Here is a 25183-nt window from a genome sequence, read left to right as displayed (position 1 = left end):
TCCAGTCTTACAGAAGTGATAGTGGTTTATGTGAATGCTACTTCATAAAGTGTTGTTACTTTTTGGAACTGGCTGCAGTGTTATGCAAGTTCACCCTTAAAAAGAACTAAATCAAAATACGCTCATCGATCAATCCATCCATCCACTGTCTATAACAGCTTGTCTGTGCAGGGTCGTGGCGGAATGGTGCCGTTCTCCAGCAGTCATTGGGCGAGAGGTGGGGTACACCCTGGACAGGTTGCAAGCACGTCACAGCTAAATACGCTCAGCCAGGTTAAATTAAATTAATTCATATTCAAATTGTCAGGATCTGGAGTCATCTGCTCCCTGCCGCTAACACCTTTCCAACACTAGGTGCCGCCAGTAGGAGAGTCCTGAGGCGACAGGTGTTGCGCATCTATTCATCAGCTGAGAAGCATAAAGAGGATGGTTGCCAACACTTTGTCGCCTGAGTGTTTTGCCTCCGTGGTAATCTTCTGGCCAGCTCTGAAAACTTTGCAAGAATTGCTGTGAAGGATTTTTGAAGTATTTTTCTGTATGAATTCTAACTTCCCCTGTTACCTGTTCCAGGTACGATTTCTGCCTGACCTGTCCCAGTCCTCCGTTGTGGTACTGGCTACTTCCTGGAATTGGACTGAACCTGGCAAGCGGGGCTTCTTTCTTGACACTTATCCTCTCCCTGGTGGTTTCCCTGGATTCTCCAGTAAGAGAATGTTTCAGTTGGGTCATATTCCGAGATTCAGCCACTAATCATTTCTCTTTGTGTTTTTTCAGTGACGGGAGATTAGATTCGCCGCCTCTGTTGTGCTTGACCAAGTTTGCAATAAACTTCTTTATTTAATAAGATCTCTGAGTGTCTCTGCATGTGGGTTAAGTCGGCTGTAAAAATCATGACACAAATTTGACCACCGAAACATTGGGAACTAACTTCACATGAACTAGTTTGAATGATGCAAACTCTGTTGGAATAATTGTATATAGTTTATATCTTTTGTCTTGTATTTTTCCTTTTGTTTCATTTGACTATTTGATTTTATAACCTTTCATGATGTTTGTGTGAGTAAGGATGTGTGAGTTGTCTGCAGGCAAAGGTCATAAATGGAGCTGAGGAGGAAACAGTCGCAGTTGAGGAGGTCATAAAGATGAAGGCTGATTGTGCTGAACGAAGACGCACTGATCCTAAGATTGGAAGAGACTGTGGAAGTGTGTTGTTAAAAGATAATGGTGTTTATGACCTGTATACGATGCAGCTGTTTTTCCCATCCTTAGAGAGCAACGTTCTTTGTAATTAGGGAAAAGATAATAAAAAGAGAGGTGCGGACAGATGGTTTTCAGAGCGGTAGAGAGATTTGTAACTGAAAACACATCTTTGTCCGTTCTCCTCGATGCGAGTGAAATAACTAATTATTTGTCTTTCTCTTCTTTTTGTAATGTTATAAGTATTGTAGGTTGTTTAAACCTGACAAACTCCAAAACACACAAGCACAAAAATCTAATGCAACAGAAAAATACTGCAAAAGAAAAATACTGAAATCACAGAAAGCAGGCAGAAGCAACAGGAAACATGCCGCAAATAAGAAAAAACAACTCCAAGTTAACAAAATCTGCAAACTCTCTCCAAAATGGAAGTACAACAGACCACTAGGGGAAGTTGATTATTAATATTACCAACATAAATATGCTGCTGTTTTATAATGTTGGGACCATACAGCCATGGGTTTCAACACTAAAACTCCGGTACATACTTTCCTGGAACTTTTCAAAATAAAGTGCATTAACCTTCTTCCAGCACAGCCAGGAAAGGGGGTAACTGCGGACTTCGTGTGGCGCCAATACCCAAATAAAAGCCCCCACCTTTCCACAAGTCTTTCTCTTCCACGCGGCCCTCCATAGGAACCGGATAGGAGGGGAAAGCGCGCTGAATGTCTTTTGCTGGTAAAAAGACATAAATTCAACTGGATCCAAGGACCGATCACCAATCATATGCAAAAGTTAAGTAGAATGAAATACTGTCTGTGTATCCGTTATTTTCATTCATGAACGGGGAAATTAAGGTGTAAGAGTTGCTTACATTTTCTCTTCGAGGCCCCACAGAAGCAAACGGTGTTCGAGAGAAGCCGGTGGAGAAGCTGTTTCGACAAGCCGAGTCTGGAGGAAAGACTACGGCCGCAACCGTGTTTACGGTAACGAACAGCTGGTCACCTTCTGATCGGGAGAAACTGAGGAAGTTAGCGGGAAGCTAACCTTTGTTCACAGAACGAACGCACCTTCTGATCGGAGGAAACTGAAGAAGTTAGCGGGAAGCTAACTCTTTGTTCACGACGGATATCTTCTTCAAACTTCGCCCTTGGACAACATTCCCTCAACGGGTTCAGAGGTTGGGTTTGGGGCAGATTAACAGATTGGTTTAGGATGAAATGATCTAAACGTTTTCATGTTATGAAGTTTGTTTTGTGGAACTCGGCTATCTTGGTGCTAGCATGCTACCTGTAGCACACAGGCCAGTTTGTGTTCTTTGTATGTTTTGAAGCTAAGATAAACTTTATTTAAAGGGTGGTTTTAACCAGAACATTGCTCATAACGCGCCGTCAGCGCTTATGCATTTTAACCCTGGTATTTTAAAGGTATGTGTTGATTCTGGCGCTAAGCTATCTCTAGCTTAGCACTTTAGCTAGCGTCTTTGTTAGCCCAACGGCCAGCCGGTAAGAACACGTGTGCTAGCATTAAGGCTAGTCAACAGAAAGGTTGTTAGTTTTCAAGCTAGTGAATAATAGTCCCCGAACATCATTTGCTAGAGTTGATAACTAAGTAAACACCATTAAGCCCCATTTCTCCAGAAAGATTTGGCTCTTTTCCAAAATACCCAATAATATTTCTCCAAATATTATTTTAATAAATAAAGGCAGTTAATTAGACACCGTTGAGGATTAGTCATCCAGGAGGTTGGTTTTATTCAGCAGATCATTATTTAAAACAATATTTTATTAAAATAATATTTAATCTGATCTTGCATTGTGAAGGGTTGTCTAAATGTTGCTGATTATTTTCTAAGTTAGTTCCAAAACTAACTTAACTTCACTTCTAGATTCTTCAAGATAATCCTTGGTTCTCAAACATAAACATTGCATGGTAATGTTGCATCACTCTTTTTGGTCATGATTTCTAATCATCTTTAATCAACTTGTTTATATTGTACATAGTCCATTAGTCTTCATTATTCTTTAATTCTGCTTGGTAGTTTAGTTGGATTGTTTTAGCATAGTAAAGAGTTTGTTGATTGAAATATGTTTGACTTTGAGTTGACTTATTTTTGTTAATAAATTCTTGTATTCTAAGAAATTGTGTGAATTCATTCCATATGTGTGCAGAGTTTATGCTGTTCAATAATGCCAGAGCTCGTCTCACACCTTTCTATTGTGTCCTAATACCTTCGCCTTGATGGGGCTGGTATTCACAGGACAATCCTTAACAGACTGGAATATTATTTGGTAAAATATTAATATTAAAATATTAATATTAAATATTAAATAATATTCTCAGATTCATATTTACAACAATAATATTGTAATATATTTCGACCACTTACTTAAAAAAGACTTGATGGAAAAGTTACCTTTTCTTTCTTTCTGGAAAAAAAACACAAGATCAGAGGGGCAGTCAGCACATCCATATCAACTCCAGTACCAAAGTTGTCTCCAAGTAGAACTGATTTTGACAAAATTTCCCAATTTCACCAAATAAAGCTCTTCTTCCTGCTGTCTCAATGTTTTACCCACAGCTTTCCTTAAGAAAGCTTTGCCTGTAATAACATCTGATTTAACAAGTAATAAACACGTCCCTTTTGTCAGTTGTTTTCCCCCAGGCCCTAAAAACAGCAATTATCAAACCTCTATTGAAAAAGAGCAACTTGGACAAGCTGCTACTACAGAACTACAGGCCTATATCAAACCTCCCCTTCATCAGTAAGATTATTGAAAAAGCTGTGTTTCAGCAGTTAAACAACTTCCTAACAACGACCAACCGCTTCGATGTCTTCCAGTCAGGCTTCCTGCTCACCACAGTACAGAGACTGCTCTTGTCAAGGTGTTCAATGACATCTGTATAAATGCAGACTGTGGAAGAACCACAGTGCTGGTATTATTGGACCATAGTGCAGCATTCGACACTGTTGATCACTCCATTTTATTAGAGCGCCTGGAAAACTGGGTCGGCCTTTCTGGTACAGCACTCAACTGGTTTAAATCCTACTTGAATGACAGGGACTTTTTTGTGTCAGTTGGTAACTTTACATCAGAGACCACAAAAATCACATGTGGCGTTCCCCAAGGGTCCATCTTAGGGCCCCTCCTATTCAATATCTACATGCTCCCCCTAACTCAGATTTTAATAAACAATAACGTAAGTTATCATAACTATGCAGACGACACACAGCTATACGTTACAATGTCACCAGGTGACTATGAACCCATTCAAGCACAGGGTAAATGCTTAAAAGAAATCAGTGAAGGGATGGGTCTAAATTTTCTTCAGCTGTATCAAACAAAACTGAAGTAATAATCTTTGGACCAAAGGAAGAGCGTTTAAAAGTTAGCACACAGCTTCAGTTAATACAGCTAGAAACCACCAGTCAGGCTCGAAACCTGGGTGTAGTGATGGACTCAGACCTGAACCTTCAGAGGCACATAAAGATAGTAACAAGGTCAGCCTTCTATCACCTAAAGAACATCTCTAGGATTAAAGGACTACAGGTCCTTCTCAAAATATTAGCATATTGTGATAAAGTTCATTATTTTCCATAATGTCATGATGAAAATTTAACATTCATATATTTTAGATTCATTGCACATTAACGGAAGTATTTCAGGTCTTTTATTGTCTTAATACGGATGATTTTGGCATACGGCTCATGAAAACCCAAAATTCCTATCTCACAAAATTAGCATATTTCATCCGACCAATAAAAGAAAAGTGTTTTTAATACAAAAAACGTCAACCTTCAAATAATCATGTACAGTTATGCACTCAATACTTGGTTGGGAATCCTTTTGCAGAAATGACTGCTTCAATGCGGCGTGGCATGGAGGCAATCAGCCTGTGGCACTGCTGAGGTCTTATGGAGGCCCAGGATGCTTCGATAGCGGCCTTTAGCTCATCCAGAGTGTTGGGTCTTGAGTCTCTCAACGTTCTCTTCACAATATCCCACAGATTCTCTATGGGGTTCAGGTCAGGAGAGTTGGCAGGCCAATTGAGCACAGTGATACCATGGTCAGTAAACCATTTACCAGTGGTTTTGGCACTGTGAGCAGGTGCCAGGTCGTGCTGAAAAATGAAATCTTAATCTCCATAAAGCTTCTCAGCAGATGGAAGCATGAAGTGCTCCAAAATCTCCTGATAGCTAGCTGCATTGACCCTGCCCTTGATAAAACACAGTGGACCAACACCAGCAGCTGACACGGCACTCCAGACCATCACTGACTGTGGGTACTTGACACTGGACTTCTGGCATTTTGGCATTTCCTTCTCCCCAGTCTTCCTCCAGACTCTGGCACCTTGATTTCCGAATGACATGCAGAATTTGCTTTCATCCGAAAAAAGTACTTTGGACCACTGAGCAACAGTCCAGTGCTGCTTCTCTGTAGCCCAGGTCAGGCGCTTCCGCTGCTGTTTCTGGTTCAAAAGTGGCTTGACCTGGGAAATGCGGCACCTGTAGCCCATTTCCTGCACACGCCTGTGCACGGTGGCTCTGGATGTTTCTACTCCAGACTCAATCCACTGCTTCCGCAGGTCCCCCAAGGTCTGGAATCGGCCCTTCTCCACAATCTTTCTCAGGGTCCGGTCACCTCTTCTCGTTGTGCAGCGTTTTCTGCCACACTTTTTCCTTCCCACTGAGGTGCCTTGATACAGCACTCTGGGAACAGCCTATTCGTTCAGAAATTTCTTTCTGTGTCTTACCCTCTTGCTTGAGGGTGTCAATAGTGGCCTTCTGGACAGCAGTCAGGTCGGCAGTCTTACCCATGATTGGGGTTTTGAGTGATGAACCAGGCTGGGAGTTTTAAAGGCCTCAGGAATCTTTTGCAGGTGTTTAGAGTTAACTCGTTGATTCAGATGATTAGGTTCATAGCTCGTTTAGAGACCCTTTTAATGATATGCTAATTTTGTGAGATAGGAATTTTGAGTTTTCATGAGTTGTATGCCAAAATCATTTGTATTAAGACAATAAAAGACCTGAAATATTTCAGTTAGTGTGTCATGAATCTAAAATATATGAATGTTAAATTTTCATCATGACATTATGGAAAATAATTAACTTTATCACAATATGCTAATATTTTGAGAAGGACCTGTAATGTCTCAGCAGGACCTTGAAAAACTAATTCATGCGTTCAACTTTAGTAGAATTGATTACTCCAACGGTGTCTTCACAGGTCTGCCTAAAAAGTCGATCAGACAGCTGCAGTTGATCCAGAATGCTGCTGCCCGCGTCCTCACTAGAACTAAGAAAGTGGAGCACATCAACCCGGTTCTAAAGTCCCTACACTGGCTCCCTGTAGCTCAGAGAATAGACTTTAAAATACTTCTGTTAGTCTATAAATCACTGAATGGCTTAGCACCAAAATACATTACAGACTTGTTGTCAGTGTATCAACCACCCAGACCTCTCAGGTCTTCTGACTCAAATCTACTCTGCATACCCAGAACCAGAACCAAACATGGAGAAGCAGCTTTTAGTTCTTATGCTCCACTAATCTGGAATAAACTCCCAGAAAACTGTAAAAGCGCTGAACCCCCAAGTTGCTTTAAATCAAGATTTAAAACTTATTTGTTTAGAGTGGCCTTTGAATGTGTTATCTAAACATTATTAGTTAAGTTTTCAGTCAAATTTTCCTTTCATTTTCTTATCCATCCTTCTGTTCTCTTTGTTTTTTTTATTATTACCTCTGTTGTTTGATTTTCTGTATCATTGTAATGTTTTTCCTTATGTACAGCGCCTTGAGTGCCTTGTTGCTGAAAAGCGCTATATAAATAAACTTGACTTGACTGACTTGACTTCCCTATAAGTTTCTTCTGGGTATCCTGTTAATGTATTTACTGAGTGTCTATTTCCTCTAGTGGTCTGGTGTACTTCCATTTGTGGAGCCAGTTTGCAGCTTTTTTCAAACTTGTTGCTTTTGCAGCGTTTTTCCTTTTTGCTACTATGTATTTTGCGTGACAGCATGTTTCTTTTGCAGTGTTTTTCTGTTGCATTGGGGGTTTTGTGTGTGTGTGTGTGTGTGTGTGTGTGTTTGTGTGTGTGTGTGTTTGTGTGTGTGTGTTTTTTAAAGATTGCATCATTCATGTGTCTGCAGCATATTTTCAGCGTTTAGCCATTAGATGCACGTTTGCACCTGTAAGTCACTTGACCCCTCTCAAACTAACTAAAATTAGCTTCGGCTTCCAAGATCAGCTAATCACTATTTATATGAAATGAAGATGCCAGATTTATCAAAAGCAGTCGTAATATATTATCTACTTATAGCATTTGGACAGAACCCCACTATAAAAATTTTGAACCATCCGTTTAGCCTGTGTGAAAGTTTGGTCATCTATACCTGCCGGCTAGGGTCTGCAAGGCCCTTCTGCAGAGGGCGCATAGATTTTATACCAGTTTGGATTATTAATCCTTTACAGACCACAAGAACACAAAATGTTTTGACTTCCTGGTGAGAAATCCCTTTTTTCCTTTCCTTTTAATTTTGAGTGCATTATCCACATCTATGAGGTTGCTGTTAAAATTTTGTAGATATCTCAGTTTTATTTATAAAAAAAAAGATATAGATAAAAGATGAAAATATAGAAACATAAAATCAAAATTATGCTTATCATTGTGTTCAGGAAATATCCTAACTGCACAGCCTTTAGAACCATTTATTCAGGAGGAACCATGAAATTGTGTTTGCTATGTAGGTTTCTCGGATGTTCCTCATAACAGATGTTCTGCATCATCAATTCTTAAACACTGTGTGTGACATATCGTCATGGTGAATCATATTCCAAGATTGCATTTCACTTTCAGAGCACTTTAAGAAAGCATGGCAAGATGTCGTAACCTGAAACCAATTTGAACACCTATTCCCCTGAAAGCCCAGTGTTACCACAGTGGAGTCCCCTGCATTGACACTGTCACAAACATGAGAAGACTGTCTGAAGTGTTCTCCAAAAGCCGTTCATTGGTTGAGAAACGGTCTGAAAGACTTGAAAAGGTCAGAGGTCAGAGGTCTGCAGTGGATGAAGGAAAAAATTTCAAAAAAGGATAAAGTCAGGTATTAACATGACTTAAAAGATGAATAAAACTTTGCAAGATTTGCTTCAAGACCACAACATATTTAAAGAAGTTGAGCACTACTCTCTTCACCTCTGTTAACACCATCCATAAGGGGTGGATGGATGGAAAAACAGATGAAAGAATGAGTGAATGAATGAATGAATGAATGAATTGGTACATAGTCTGTTGTCTTTTCCCATACTCTTTCAATACTACTCTTTCAAACTTGTCTAACTTGCAGGGACTCTGGCCCAGTGTCTAGCAGGGACTCTGGCCCAAGGACTCTGTTGTATGCAATAGTTTTTATTTTAATCATCACAGTGGCATGACTTTAGACCACACTTCCACCTAAAGCATGCTAAAATCAGTGAAACGTTCATTGACGTCCAGAGTTGCCAAAACTTCACTTCTGTTAACGGAAACAATTTTTTAAATCACATGACGCATGGCAAAAATCATGCTGCCCTGTCTCTGTCATCTACTTATTATTTAAGGTATTATCTCGAGAGAGAGAGAGAGAGAGAGTTATTTGAGGTTGTTTGTTCTCATAGTAAACAAAAACCTAGAAGCTGCCAACCTGTGTTTGATTTGGCAGCTCTCTTTGCAAACATGTGTTTCTTGTGTTTTGGAGAGATGGGTTACATAAATAAAAGCTCTATTAACTTTTAATTACCACATTTGTGAATCCAGATTGAATTCTGATATAATACTCATTACAACAAGTCATCAAACTAATAGAGTTTAAAGATAGTGTCTGAGGCTCTTGATGATGTTATTGTGGTTACTCAGAAAATAAGAGAAAAAACCCACACAATTCCCTAAAGGTATTATTATTATTATTATTATAGCGTTCTGTCGCAAAAAAATCTTAATTATGATGTTCATTTCAGTATTTTATAAACTGGTTGGGGCAAATGTCTTGCTTCCTAAAAAAAAAAGAACATGACAGAAGTATATAGGATGTGCTGGTGGCTAATGATTTAATGAGGGTAAGAATAAGGGCGGGATGTCTCCATCCATCATTTATATGCCATGCAAAGTTCGTGTGACAAGCTGCTTCTTGGAAAGGCTAACACGTCACGTGTGGGTGGGTGCGTTTCACCTGTTGGTGTAGCACCTGTCCCGTCAAGCGGTGCAGAAGGAGGCATGTCACTCTCACTATCAGCTGGATGATTTCTGCTTTTCATAACAGCAATGGCCGACTTTTAAAACGCACCGCTGCAAGATAGGACCGACTATGTCTACATGTCCTGACACGGTTAAAGCACTAAATGTCAAATATGCTGAGAATTAGGATGTTTTTGAACAGCTTTACCAAAAGTCTGAAGACTGAAAGAACGGTGGACTTTTAAAGCTTTTTATATATCAAAACCTGGTAAATATTATCAGCTCGAAGCAATGGCCCTATCCCAGATCCAGTGCTTTGATGATAACCACGTCAACCCGCGGATCCACGAGGCCAAACCGGAGTTCTTCTACTGCGAGGAGCAGCGTCTCGCGCTCGAAGCGCTCTTTCAGGATGGTCGCGATGCGTTCGTTAAGTACCTGGAGTCTCGCGGCCTGCGGGGTTTCCTCTCCGACCTAGAGCTGGAGACACTGACCGCCGCTCTAGAACCATTTGACCCGCACTCGGAGCTTTTCTCGGGGGAGGCAGAGGACGAGTCGGAGCCCCTGTCGCTGCAGTACTGGCCGGAGGTCTCGGACACCTCTATCCCGCAAATGGACTTGGGCTGGCCTGACAGTGACTCGTACAGGGGGGTGACACGCACGTCAGTGTACACGCAGCCACCGATGGAGGGCCAGGCCCACATTAAAGAGGTGGTCAGAAAAATGATTGCACAGGCGCAGAAGGTAGGTGTTTACTTCAGTATCATGTTTTGAGTATCTTTACTTCTAAACAAGCTACTTAAGCACAGTTACAGATGACCACTACAGTTAGTTTTTGTATTAAAGTATACTTTTTTAAATGTATAGAATATCTTTTGGCTGTTCTGCATTGTTTAACAGTAGCTTTATTTAACATGTGATGTGTTTCTTTCCTAAGGAACGCAACAAGGCCAAAAAATCCGAAGTCATTTGTGCCTCAACAAGTTTTTTGTTGTCTATTTGATGTGGAGGGTGCAAACACTATAAGTAACTGTCACCGAACACCACTGATGATGGTGAACTGTACAACTTGGTCTTTTACTCTACTTGTGAACATACAAAATTGTATTTGCTGTGCTTTTTGGGCATTAGAACCACCTCAGATTGTGACATGGGTGCATGAAAACTATCTCGAATGAATTATCCTTCTGTGGTCATAGATGTATTAAATCGAAGATTGTAGTTTAATAAAATATTTACTCCATATGGTTAAAATTGTAAATTTTAGTTTTCTTATGTATTGTTTAAATATGTGAGGAAAACAATGGATTTTCTTTAGAATAACCTTTTTTAAACATCGGTATACTGTGATCAGAATATCTAGACTGCGCCTAATGTGCACATATTAGTAAACCAAGCCATTCTGGCCTAATTTTACTTGGGAAACTTTTAATTGAGTTTACTTGTAAGTTTTAAAAAGACTGTTTGGTAACTAGGTTTCCAATCTTAAAAACAAAACACAATTAAATTAATCACGTGAGGCAGAGCATCAGAGTCCAAAGAGCACTGTAGACCAACCTACAATGTAGAGTAAAGTGCAACTTGATTACGCTGCTTTATGAAAGAGGTGCTTCATACTGAAATCGTCCTTGCGATATTAAAGCATGCATGTCATGCCGATTATTTGCATAGACATGTGCTCTGTGCTCCTGACAGCTCGTGCAGCTGACTCATCCCAGGCCACACAATTTATGACTTGTTTTATTTCACAGCAGCTGTTCTCTATGACAAATTATTTAAATGAAGCATTCTTGGAAAACGTCATTGTAAGTGGAAATTTGCTTCAATCATATTCCCTTTTTTAAAACTGATTATCAGTCGGACATATTTTACTTAACCAACTACAACCACTTAATTATTAATGTATGGCAATGTGCAGAGTATAAGGTTTTAGACCAGCTGTGCATTGGTACTACACATGCATATTTTAATGCTTGAATAGTTGATGTAGGATTACCCATGGGGGATTTAAAAGTTGTGCCTGCACGTTTGTTTGCATTTCCAGATGATAGCAGTGGTGATGGATGTCTTCACTGACGTCGACATCTTCAGAGATCTGCTAGATGCTGGGTTTAAAAGGAAGGTGTCTGTTTACATCCTGCTGGAACGCACAATGCTACCTCATTTCCTGTCGATGTGTCGGAGGGCCAGCATGCATGCCGGACACCTCAAGGTAAGCTGCTGTCCCCCACCACATTCTTTGTGTTAAGTTGCCATCAAGGAGACAGCACAGAAATGTCCATGATGATGCAAGTTTTCAGTTTTTGCAAGTCATAGGAGAAATGTACTTTAAATAAAAGTAATAGATGTGTCAATTTGGTTTGGCAGTTTCATAGTGTTTCATACAATAAAAATAATCTCCCTGTTGCTGTTGGTTTCTCTCTCTCTCTCTCAGAATCATAAACACACACACGCACCCTAGTTCAAATAAAATGTTTTGGCTCATTCAGCTGGCACTGCACTAGAGGGTGTGTTTATCTTAGGTGCCATAATGACAAATGTATTATCATAAAACATAAAACAGGTTTCGGTAACATAAAGAGATTTGAAGGAGAGTTAGTCATAAATTCAACTGTGACTTAAATTAATTATAAGCTCAGGCATACTCCACCCTCTTTACTGGCTCCCTTGGTTTAGATGTGCTAAAACCCTAAAAATAAATGTATATTATATTGCTGTAGCATAATCTCACCCTGAAAATTTTGAAAAATCCAAGCTTTAACATGTTTGCAGTTATTCATTGGGGAAAATAATTCCTCATTAAAAGAGTATTGTTTTTTTTTTTTTTTTTTTTTAACAAAATCACTGGTGTCATTCCTATTAGCAACCGTAACGATTCCTTTAAAATAAATACAACTGAAATGTGTTTTTTTTAAACATGTATTTTTAGGTTGGTCAGAGTGTCTTTCAATTAATAATCCTTGAGTTCGTGTTTTATCTGAAAATCTGAACCAATATGAATATGAGGTGACACAGAGGCCAACTTTTTCATACCCCCTCTTCAAAATGGGAAAGACGAGATAATATGTCACTAAAGTAAGGCACATTTCTGTTGTTCTTAACATATTAGAAAATGGGTACAAGAAAGCCTGCTCTTATCTAAAGTCATTAGTCATTATCTAAACTGTTTAATCTAATGATTAAACAGTTTAAACCAACTGGAAGTGTGACAAAAACGGCGGGATGAGGACCAATGTCTATTTTGTCAGGATGGTAATGGAGGTGGTTGAGCCAGTTGGGGTGGCTCCGGCATCTATACCAGATGCCTCCTTGAAGCCTCCCTCGGGAGGTGTTCCAGGCACCTCCCACCGGGAGGAGGCCGAGGGGACGGACCAGGACACGTTGGAGGGACAATGTCTCTCAGCTGGCCTGGGAATGCCATGGGCTCCCCCCAGGAGGAGCTGGAGGAGGTGTCTGGGGAGAGGGACGTCTGGGTGTGTCACTACTGAGTCTGCTGCCCCGCGACGCGGTCCCGGATGAAGGGGAAGACGACGAGTACGAGTACAAGTACGGGTAATGGAGGCAAAACAATCTAAGAAGCTCACTGTTAGAGAACTACAGCAGTTCTGTAACAGATCGTGGGGTTCACCAAGTTTCAATAAATACCCTTGGTCGTAACTTGGTCCTACTATCACAAAGGTTAACCTGGTGTTTGTTAAATGCTGCTGGAACATTTACTGAAACTGTGTGCTTTGGTGAAGTGAGACGATTGAGCTTTTTGGCAACAAAGGATGAATAGGTAAGAAAGCCCCTCATCTCAGCTGTTAAGTACAGTGGAGGATCTGGGAGGCTGTGGCCTTGTTGGACTTCTAATGGAAGCCTGAGAACCTTATTAGAGTGCTTGGCCTCATCAACTCTTAAATAACAAGAGAAGAAAAACCCAATGGACTCTGGCAGAAATTTAAAAAATGTGTCATCACTGGGTCATTAAGAGGCCTTTAATGTTAACCGTATGCCCACATTAATGTAGAAATGGTTCACCAGATCCTAAATCAACCTTCTTTTAATAGCATCTCAGTCCCAGACCCAAATCCTGTGGGAAACCTTAAGGTTGATTTGAAGAAAAGAAAGCATAAGTGAGGATAAAGGGTTTAGACAGTCTTAAGACACAATAAGGAATGGAAAAAGATTCCTCTTTCTGCAATGGGGTTGTAATATAAGAGGGGGGCCAATAAGTGTGACACCAGTAATTTTGTTAAAAATAATTATTTCTTGGCAAGATTCTTTTCCCATGCATGCAGGGTAATGTATTTGATCAAAGTTCCATACTAAATAGAACTGTTTTGACAAGACAAGTAAAATATATTTGATCATTTATGGTTACAGTGCAAAGCTGTCCCCACATTGTTTTGTAGTCAGCTAATATAATAAAAAGTTCAACAAACATAATAAAAACAAACATATTAAGGGTCTTGCTTCTGTCTCTGTTTTCTATGTTTTCTGTTTACCATCTCAGCAGAATAGACTAATTAAAACAATGCAATCATGTTTATGACCTTGAGTTTTTGCACTGCACAATACATTTTAAATACACATACACAGTTCATAGATGTATAAACCTATTCCCTGGCAGCTGATGCTTGTCATCTGAAGTGGTTCATAAAGCGTGTAGCAGCTTAACAGACTCTCAGTACCATCTGGGTGCAACTTGCAAGCAAAACAGTACAAGACGCCACTGTGTCTTTTAACAGCTTCTAGTTCATCAAACATGAACTTCTGTTTGAATTGCTAATGACATGATAAATAAATGCAGACATTTTAGTTGAGCAAGATATTCTGCCTGTTTCATCATTGTTACATTTCCCTTCATATAAAAAAGCAAAAAGCATTTTGCTTTTTGCTGTCTCTCTCCAGGTTGTCTCAGTTCTGCCTTTCTTCTAAAGTGTGAGATGTCAAGTGTTAGTCCTGCCCTCAGTAATAGATCTGCATCGTGTACGTTTAGCCTGAAGTTGCCCTACTTTTTTAAATTAGACAAAAACTAGACAGCTTGATGTCTCTGTGTTGGAAAGGCAGTCTGTGCCCTACTTGCTCAGAGTTTATGGTTTGAGAGGCGTTGCTTTATAATCCTGGTCAAAATGGCTTCCATAGTTTTGTAATTTCCAGTCATCAAGGGACACCCCTTTAAAGTTTAGTGTAATTAAATTACGTTAAAATATTCTAAGGTTACAAAACTCTCGCACAATCTCAAAATCAGTCTGGAAGATGAAACATTTTCCTATCCGCTGAGCAATCTTAATCACGTATAAAAGAAGCAAAGAGATTTCTGTGTATGAACGCTTAAGAAAAATCAGTGGGAACTGGTAATCAAAGTGATCAGGAGTTGATTGAAATATCTAATTCTACTCTACAGACTACAACTAAATGGTAGCCTTAAACTGTCGAAAATTATTACTAAGACTATCTCATGACTAAAGCTGTATTCACTTTACTGCTTTTTTCTAAACATTTTATCATTCTAATAAATAGAATGAGATATCCTCATTCAATGTCTCATAGAATAATACATATTTAAATTTGTGTCTAATGAAGGATTACTCAAAGCTTTCTCCATACCAAACGTATACTGATCCCAAACATATTTCAATATTAAAGATGATTAGTGTTAACATGAAATGCAGTTTGCATTTATGCTTTTATTTATTAACGGAAAAAAGCTATTCAAACAAACCTAATTCTATTATGAATAAGTGATAGCCCGCTAAACTAAATAACTGGTTTTACCACCAACCAGTGTTGCCTAGTCTCTGATTGTTGAATCATGAACTCTCACCTTAACTGTAGCGAGGGAGGCCTTCAGTGCTTCAAGTGTTGTTCAGGGTTATTTTGTGAATTCCTAGATGACTTTGGTTTGCAGGAGTCCCAAACACTTAAAAATGGCTTTGTGTCGTTTTTCCAGATCTATAGATGTCATTGACTTTGTTCCTTACCTGGTTTTGAATTTCTCTGTTGCGGGGGAATGATGTGTTGCTTTTTGAAATGTTTAAACTATCTTCATGTTGTTAGACAGGTTTTATTGATCTATTTAAGGGATTTGTTGATCCTACAGGTCAGTCAGTAATCAGGAATAGGTGTCGCTTGTGAAAATTAACCCTGCTTTCCAAAGAATTGATGCTTATCAGGTTAATTCATGATAATTCATGATTTAAGAAGGAGGTCGACAAGAGGGTAGACACTTAAAGGAGTCGTTGTGTTCATGATGGCGTGGTCTACTTTTTCGACTGAACATTCGTATGACCAAAAGGAAAACTGAACTATGGTATCACAGTATTAACACAAATATTTTATATGGTTCACCAGGTGCTTTTAGGAAATGCAGTCTCTCTTTCAATGGCATGTGGCGCAGCATACAAATAGTTATTGCTGAGTCATATAGTTAATTTCTATTAGGTTTTGTCTAGAGGGCACTGGAGGCCTTAGCTTTCCCTGCCATACAGTACTGACTTAAATTATCGGGCAGTAGCAGCTGCAGCAGAGCCTGTTGTGTCAAAGAAAATGTTATAACCTTTAATGACATTAATGGCAGTGTATACAGCTAGGCACTCCTTCAGTTTCCGGTGGCAGTTCAGAAAGTGTGTAAGTAGGGCAGCTGTAGAACATTAAAGAGGAGCTATTGCCAAATCTCCACAAGTGACAAGTCTGCAGGAAAGCTGCAACTGGGCGCCTGAATGAGAAGAAGGTGGCTGGAAGGAAGGAGGAAGACAAGTGTGACAGATTGAGATTTTGCTGCAAGCTGTAAGTGATGAGCTGGAGCTGGTGGACGGCCAGAAAACAGGAAGGGTGGAGGAGCAGATGAGTTGACATATGAGTGAGAAAAAGTAGAACGTTGCGCCTCACTAGACAAAGAGAAAATCTAAGACTCTTCCTAATTGTTAGTTCTCCAATTATGTTGACACTTCAACTTTACATAACTTGAGTTGAAGTTTTTTGGTTTTTTTGTTTTTTTTTTACAAATTGTACATATCCTTATTGGTAGGTAGGGAGGTATTTATTTGTCTTATTTTAAAGTACAAAAGTAAGACAAAGTATTAGAGTTTGTTGACTTAGCTAATGTATTTGCCAGGAGAATGAACAGACAAGAAGAGAAAGCTAAGGGTGTAACCAAATGGGGGAATACATGTGTCTCTGCTGTAAAACAAGCTATGCAAGTATCTTTCTGCCACTATAGACAAATGGTTGCACAATATTTTTGCTGCATCAGTTGTGTATGCAGTCTTTCTGGAAGACCCTAGACACAAATTTAAATTTAGTCATGAACTTCCCCAACGATAACACAGTTTACAACAAATAAATGCTGGGCAAGGGCTTGCTGAGGAAAGGCTTTCAAAAATGTGATCGACATTTCAAAACTGGTATAAATGCAGCTGTTGTGTGAAGGTTTGATGGAGGACATTAAACAGGGTAATGAAGACAAAGAAACACGCCAGATAGCTCAGATACAACATTATTGAGAGTTTTAAATTAGGGTTCAGTTATAAAACAATATCCCAACCCTGATTTAAACCTCAATAATGTTATATCAGGGTGGGATATCAGTTTGGTTGTAAAACAATATCCCAAGCTATTAACATCTCATAGAGACAGTTCAATTTGTTGTCTGAAAATGGAAAGAGTCCAGCTCAAGTGCAAACCAGACCCATAGTTACTCTGGAGTAGCTCCACAGCTCAAGTGGCAGACCCTCTTGACAGGGCAGCTATTAGTGGTACACTCCACAAATCTGTCCTTTATGAAACAGTGGTAAGGAGAAAACCATTGTTGAAAGAAGGCCATAAAAGGTCCCATTTGAAGTAAGCCATTTAGGTGAAACAGAAAAAATGTGGAAGAAGGAGCTCTGGTCTGATCAGACCAACATTTATCATTTTGGCCTACATACAAAACGTGTGGAAAAATAAAACAGCACATTGCCAAGAAACTACTGTTCCCACTGTGAAATAAGGCAGTGGCAGCATTATGCTGTGGAGCAAAACTGGAAGAAAACCTGTTGGAGGATACAGACAAAATGAGATTAAGTGTTGGTTCACCTTTTATCTGGAAAACCTCACTCGACATAAAGCCATAGCTACAATGTAATAGATTAGATCAAAACACATTCAAGCAATTAATTGCCCAGACTTAAACATGTTGGAAAGAAGAATGAAAGACAACAATTTAAAGGTTGTAGATGTCCAAAGCTGGTACAAACATGCCCTAAAACACTTGCAGCTGGATTGGCTAAGGAGAATAATCGCAACTGCACACCACACTTTCTACACCAGTACTTTTCCTTTGCACATTCACAAGTAACACTGATTTACTACAAAGGGGCATCAGGCCTGGCTTGAAAAGATTCTGGGAAAAGGGATATTATTGAATGAATCTGAAATTATAAAGGTGGTCATGACAGAAAAATATGTTTGCATTTCAGCATCTTCGTGTACGCTGCACAGATGGCACAGAGTTTTACACTCGGTACTCCACCAAGGTCACAGGGCAAATGGGGCACAGGTTCATGTTCATTGATGGAGACAAAGCTGTATCTGGGTCATACAGGTCAGTGTACATAAGGTGTGATTGCATGTGGATCGTGGAAGGATTTGAGGGTGGGGCAATAACAATAGACAATGTATTGGGTTTGCACTTTGCGACAGGTTAGTTTGAATGTAAACAACAGCATTTAATGATAATGTAACTTTGCTTTTTTTGCATAAATTATTTTACTACTTAGTTTTTACTGATTATTAGCAGCGTACATAATCAACAGTTATTTTTGTTGAAACCAGATTTTAACATTAACCGTATGAAAAAAGACAACCTTTTTTTCAATGCCTGACAATAAATGAGACTGAACCTTTTCCTCTTTTATTACAGTTACGATTGCCTAAATTATTTCTATTTGCTGAATGCCAGAGTAATCAGATAAAGAATTTGTTTGAGAATATTTATTTCTTCAAATCCAAAAGTTTATCAGTTTGAACAATTTTATGCATGAGCAACCAGAAAGGAGACTGCTTCTGTGTTCCAGAGATTAATATGTTTTGGCACAAATTATACTTGTCAGTCAATGAACAAAAGTAATGACCTTGTGAATGAACTATAGTAAATGTGATAGTGACCCTAATCATATCACCAAATTAGTTAGGTGGCTTAAGGAAAACAAAGTCAATGTTTTTGAGTAGCTATCACAATGTCCTGATTCCAGTACTCTTAAACATTTCTGGGCAGAGTTGTGAGTGAGGAAGGTGACCTACAAACTTGACTTAGTTACACAAGTTCTGTAGAAAGGACTGGAGCAAAATTCCGGCACACTATTGAGCAGCTTTTCAATTTTTACCAAGTCACACAGTTTAAAGGGCAATTCTACCAAATACTAATGAATGTATATTGTTCTATGATATTATTTCTCTTAATATTATGGCCTTTAGCAAACATAAAAACAGGTATGGTAATATGAACATACCTAAAAGAGGGATTGTTTTGTCCAGTTAAATATCACACAGTAAGGAAAAAACAAGTTGTCTTTTTGTACAATGTATGTAAATATAAATATGCAATTTAACTATACTGTCATTGAATTCTGCATTACAAATTGGCTTAAGTAGACAGTAAAAACAACTGTTTTTAGCAGCCTTTTTAAGTAACTTATTTGTTTAGATATTGAGCCTTGCTTAATGTTTGCTGCCTTTCTTCTGTTTAGTTTCACGTGGAGGTCCTCAAGGCTGGATAGAAATCTCATCACTGTTATCACAGGCCAGGCTGTGGATACCTTTGACCAACTGTTTCGCTTCATGTATATGTCTTCTAGTTTTGTTGAGCTCCGCCAAGTCGCCACAGCACCTGAGCCTGAACCGGACACTCGACATCAGGTTTTATCTGTGGCTCCTCCTTCTGCTGCTATTGCTAGAAAACTATACAACCCCATGTACGCCCTTGTTGCTTTAAGTAGCCCCAGCCCTGTGAACTCAAATGGCCATGATAGCCCCAAAGAGCCTGAAATTTCAGAGGACCCCAAAAATAAGAAGAAGCGAAAGAGAATACATGAAGAACTCCCACAGAATGCTCCTCCTCTCCATCCCGGACTAATAAATCTAGAGAAAGCAAACTTAATCTCATACCTGCCCATCTGGCCAGAACCTGATCCACCAAGGGATGTGATAGGGTTCATTAATATTCGGGATTCTAAGAAAACAGCTCAAGTTCATCTGCAACGCTCTGAGATGTTTGAAACCAGCCAAGCAATTAAGTTTAGCTGTACAATCAGCAATCCACAGGAAACTTTGCCAGAGGTCGCAATGCCCAGAAAATTAACTGCACAAAGTGAATCAAAGACTGAAAATTTGTTAGTCGATAAAGCAAAACCAGAACAGAAAAGTGTAGGTCTTGTTGACAACAATATTAAAACAGTTGCACCTGAACAAAGCTCACCTTTGTATAGACACAAGCTAAATTCCGATAAGGACGAAACTAAAGTTGTCAGAACGGAGAACAAACTATGTTCAAACATGACCACAAGTCCAGATTCAGGTCTACTTGATCTTAGTCCACAGGCACGACCCCAATCTAGCATTAAAGCACTCACACCTAAAAATGAACAACCTCCACATGAAGCCCAAATTGTCTCCACAACCACTTTGTCTGAGCCCCTCATACTATTTAAATCTGTAAAAGAACCTGAAATTCTGACTTTTTTAAAAATACAATGTACTTTTATGGATGAAACAAACACCCAGGAGTCAAACGCTGCACAAAAATCTCAAATGCAGAAACTAACTCAATTAAATACAGAAGACACAGAAGAAAAGACTATTGTATCACAACAAGATTCACACACTAATACTGTTAATATGCAGGTTAAAATCTCTTCAGAAGAGTCTCGTAACTTCCAATACCCTAGCAGACCAGTGCACATTGCTACTTATTCTGCTTCTACTACAGTGCTCTCAACCACAACTGACAGTTCTTGTAATTCTCGTCCCTCTACTAGCTCACCTTCTATTCTTTCTCACTCTACATCATCTTTTCCAGCATTACCTTTACTCCCATCCTCTTTATCTTCTTGTAAAAGTTCTGTTGCTCTAGACTCTAAACCTCATACTGACCAACTATTTAAACAAGATAGCATCGATAGCAAGACGGTACCAGATATCTCTCTTGTCAAGAGGTCTGAAACCAGTTTAGGACAACAAATTGTTGATGATGTGTCAGCTCTGGCAAGTGTGGTGCAAACATCCCCTGTAAAACATCTTGAGAGTGCCCAAGAACTGCACAAGAACAGTGTCAGTAAAACAGGAGATCAAAAACACACAGAGAACACAAATATTCCTAAAGATGCCAAACAGGAAACAGAGACTGTCATTTCCCAAGAGACAAAAAGTAAGGAAGCTGATGAAAAAGACAATGGAAGAAAAGGCGTGCAGTCCATCACTGCAATCCAAGTAGAAACAAAGTCAGATGTTTCGATAAAAGATGCACCAAAGACGACCGTTGTGAATATCAACGAAATGTTACCCAAAAATGTTGATTCAATGACATATAGAGACAGTGTAACAGGAGTAACGACAGACACCAGAAAGTCAGATAAAACCCTGACCAACCCTGAATTCAAAGTGACAAATATGATCCAAACATACCTCGCAAGATGCCATGAACCTCAAATAATATCATATAGTAACTTTACATTACAAGAAATAAATCTGGTAAAAGCTTTGGACTCTTTAACAGCTCCAGTAAATTGTATATCGCACAACACTTATGTACCCAAAGACAAGCATTGTGACAGTATAAAGAGTGATGAGAATGGACTGAGTCCGTCTAGTGAACAAGCACAAGTCCCATCACCAGACTGCACAGACATCACATCAAACTCTATAAAACAACTCACAAACACCTTTCAAGATCAAGCTTGTAAAACACAAGCATTTGCACATCCCTCCAAAAAAACACTTCATTTACACCTTTCGAATGTGCATGTAACAGATTTGACTTCGCAAACCACCAGAAAAGAATCACAATTGCCTGCAGCTGTTGTACAGACTCCAACTCCAAAAGGGCTTCCAAAAGAGATTCTACCTACCCCAGATTCACGAACGACATCACCAGACCCACGAACACCTATACCGGATTACAGTGATGGTTACTTCTCACCAAGGGAGGACTCCGCTCTCTCCACCCCCTCTGAAGAGTACTTTGAATGTATTGAATCTCCTTCACATGATCCTGTTCTTGACACAAGTGGTTATCGCAACCATGGGATAAAAGAAAATGATAGCATAGCCTACTCAGGTAGTCCTTTTTCAAAAGATATTGGGACCAGTCCTGCAGATCTGGATAATATTCCTAGTGCTGCTGCCTTAGACAGTGCAAGCCAGAGTATTTCTTGCAATGAATCCAGTACTTTAGCTTGGACTGCTGGAGATCCCTCTGCCTCTTTACGTGGGACAAAAGGGCAAAACAGGGGGTCAAGGGTCACAAATAAAAGAAATAGCAAAGATGCGGCTAAAATTGAGGTAAAAAGCTGCGACACAGGTAAAAAGAAGGCACCAGAATACCAGAGCAAGGAAGGGACGGACAATAAGGAGTTCAACCAAATGCCTGGGCCTTTGAAAAATGACAGCGATTTAAGAGAAATAAACTTAAAACTCAGCAAGGCCTCAGGGAGGCTGGTTGATGGAGGCATGACTGATGGAGAATCAATGCAAAAAGAACCAAATAGGTTGTCCACTGGTGAACCTAAACCAGAAAGGGTTTTGTCTGAGGGAAAGAACACACCTTCCGGCATTGAAAAGCCACTGAACCAGGCTGCACCAACCCCCAGCAATATGGAGATAAGACAGAGGCAGCCTACAAGGGAGACAACAGGACATAAGGTATGAATAGCCATAAATGTTACATTTTATGATGAGGTAATTAGTTTATTTTGACATCAGAAACATATTAATCCCCACTAGATGTTGACCAAAGTCGACATAACAATTCTGAAAAATAAGGAAGTGTATTTGTAAAGCTATGTTAGCTATGTTGTGGTATTACAAGTACTATCTAATGCCTGGTTCACATGACAGTATTTTAAAATGTTCTGTTTATTTTGAAAACTCGACTATCACGTGACGATAAAAAATCACAGATAAAACCCTCTCGAGATCAAATATGAGCTCAGAGTAATTCCCTTCCATGTTTCCGTCACCTCGCTTTCTGATTGGCTACGCGTCACATTCAACAGGCTGCTTGCCTGTTTGTCATCAGGGATCAATCCACACGCTAGGATATTGGGCAAAGACAATCCAACATGTTGTATATCCCCGATTTGAGGTCAGAGCAGTCCAGACGTCCTTCCAAGCAGACTAGATCACTCTTAACACACCGCACACACCAGGATTACCTCAAAAGCTTACCTTAAGGGCCATCACGATAAAAGGGGAAAACCGGGTCAAAAATTTGCATACAAATCCTACCTGAACCAGGCATAAAGAAGCTGTGAAAACATTGTGATTACCTGCCTAATCAAGTGATTGTCCCCTTTTTGCTGCCTGACCCCTAGACCCTTGAAGGTGTGCTGTGGTATCTGGTCCCAAGATGTTAACAGCAGATCTTTTAAAGTCCTGTCAGTTCTGCAGCAGGGGTCCCAAAGCTATTGGACTATTGTATAGTACATCCCCCACACACACTGATCAGAAATCCATAGAATTTGTGCATTGTGCTTCTTAAATCATATCAGAAACATTTTTGCTTTCTGCTGAAAGAGGCCACAGCTATCAGGGAATACTGATACCATTCTGACCTGTCGGTGGCTGTGCAGCCCCTTTCTCAAAAAAATGCAATGCACTGTGTATTCTGACTATCGGTTCTTGTTATACTCACTTAAGTCCTTCACTTGTTGGTGGTTATAATGTTATGCCTGTTTAGTGTAACTTACAGTATGATATAGATATTTTGAGTGTCCCTTTTTTAAGTGAGCTGTTGTATTATGTGTTAAACAAACATCTCCTCTGTGTTTCTACAGTCTTTGCATCCATCACCCAAATCTCAGCCACGTCAGCAGCCTGGCAGCAGAGGTCCCTCACCTTCCCGACCATTGAAGTCCTCTAGACCCTTATCAGGCTCCCAAGTTCAGAGTGCTCGTCCTTCGGGAATCCGTGATCTCAACCAGACAGAAAGCAGGGCTCTTCCAAGTAATCTCAAATTATCGGTTAATAAACCACCTTCTCGTAGATCACAATCCCGATCCACCTCTCCAATGAAAGTGGTTCCTATTGGGGCTGCATCTGGGAGAAAGCAAGTCTCCCAGAGCCAGCCGCGCCAGCTCGCTCGCCAGCCTCCAGCAGCCCAGATTCGGTCAAAACCAGACTACCAGCAAAGCCAGACTGCAAAGCCACAGTCTTTTAATCTGAAGCCTCGGGTCCACACCCATGCCTCTACGGAAGAAGTGTCTGAACAGGCAGCTCATGAACTGGAAGAAGCAAGGGGTCCTTTTAATTTATCTTTCGGCAGGTTTTACAACTTTAAAGGGCTAAGAGACAAATGGACCAAGCTGCCAACTCAGAGCAAGAGAAGTAGCACTGGCACACCAGTAAAAGAACGTAAAAGCACAAGCTAGTGATGTTGATCCGTCCTCCTGTTATCATGTTTTATGTTACTGAAACATCAGACCAGAGAATACGGATTAAAAACCATGAGACCATGCTGAAAAGGGTATCTTGAGTGGGTGTCTCCAATTATTTGTGAAAATGTCATGATGCTTCCTTTTACAATTCTTTTGAAAGAGTAAGACAAATGACAGTCTGCTACTTGAGCGCCTGTCAAAACTGCTGTAAAATTACGGGTTTGACATCTTATTTCACGCATTGTTTGGTGGTGCATGTGAATTTGGGTTTATTGCTCTGTTTATATTTTTCTGTATAAGTAGCAAGGTTTATTTAATTGTGTGCTGGAGAGCTTTTTAAACTGAGCTTTCATGTGAAGTACAGCTGTGTTTTCAACACTGAAATGTGATGAAAATAATGAACTGCCTCCTCCAACCATGGTAAACGGTGCTTATTCAAGCCTAATTGTCATGATAGTTTTACAAGGTTTTTCCAGCTCTGACTCTACTACAGGTTTTGCAATAAAATGTTTGAAACAGAAGACAGGATGTTCTATTATTGTTTCTGACGCGTTGTACCTTTTGTCGTGACTGCTTTGTATTCATTCAGTGTCATCAAGCCTATTGATTTATTCTTTGTTTACACCAAAACCATTTACATTCAAATGCTATTGGCCAGAAATACAAAGTCATAATGTCTTCTCCCAAAGCAAAGCTTGAGCACGAACTGTGGGGATGAACACAGTAAACACAACACCTAAAAGGCTTGTTATGCAGATGTCCTACAGATAATAAAGACAGAGCACGAAAAGACAAGTTACATTTAATTTAATTACATTTTCTTTCACTTCGAAACAACTTTTTCTCCTGTACATCATGTCCATGTAGTCAGTCAGTCATTTTCTACCACTTATTCCATAGTGGGTCACAGGGAGCTGGTGCCTATCTCCAGCAGTCAATGGGCGAGAGGCGGGGTACACCCTGGACAGGTCGCCTGTCCATGTAGTGTTTTGCAAAAGTATTAATACCTCTTGATCTTGTTCCAGCAACAAATGTATTGGGACTTTCTGTGGTAGACCAACACAAAGAAGTTAATGAATAAATATTTAAGTCAAATGCTAAATTTTGATTTTGGACTCTTGAAAATAAAAAGAAAATGTGCTTAAAATTAAAAGAATTGAAA

At 39.7% G+C, this 25183-nt stretch overlaps 1 protein-coding gene across 1 annotated transcript; it reads left to right on the top strand.

Annotated features, from left to right (window-relative positions):
• The first annotated feature begins 9497 nt into the window (after window positions 1–9497).
• On the top strand, window positions 9498–24542 carry LOC124862561. The gene is made up of 5 exons (XM_047356545.1): window positions 9498–10153; window positions 11454–11621; window positions 17851–17975; window positions 19120–22288; window positions 23422–24542. Exons 1-5 carry the CDS (start codon window positions 9701–9703, stop codon window positions 24013–24015), a joined length of 4509 nt encoding a protein of 1502 aa, XP_047212501.1. The 5' UTR covers window positions 9498–9700; the 3' UTR covers window positions 24016–24542.
• The last annotated feature ends 641 nt before the right edge of the window (window positions 24543–25183 follow it).

Source organism: Girardinichthys multiradiatus, chromosome X (assembly GCF_021462225.1).
Source record: "Girardinichthys multiradiatus isolate DD_20200921_A chromosome X, DD_fGirMul_XY1, whole genome shotgun sequence".
NCBI classification, from domain to species: Eukaryota; Metazoa; Chordata; class Actinopteri; order Cyprinodontiformes; family Goodeidae; genus Girardinichthys; species Girardinichthys multiradiatus.
This window is presented reverse-complemented; position numbering and strand designations above follow the sequence as displayed.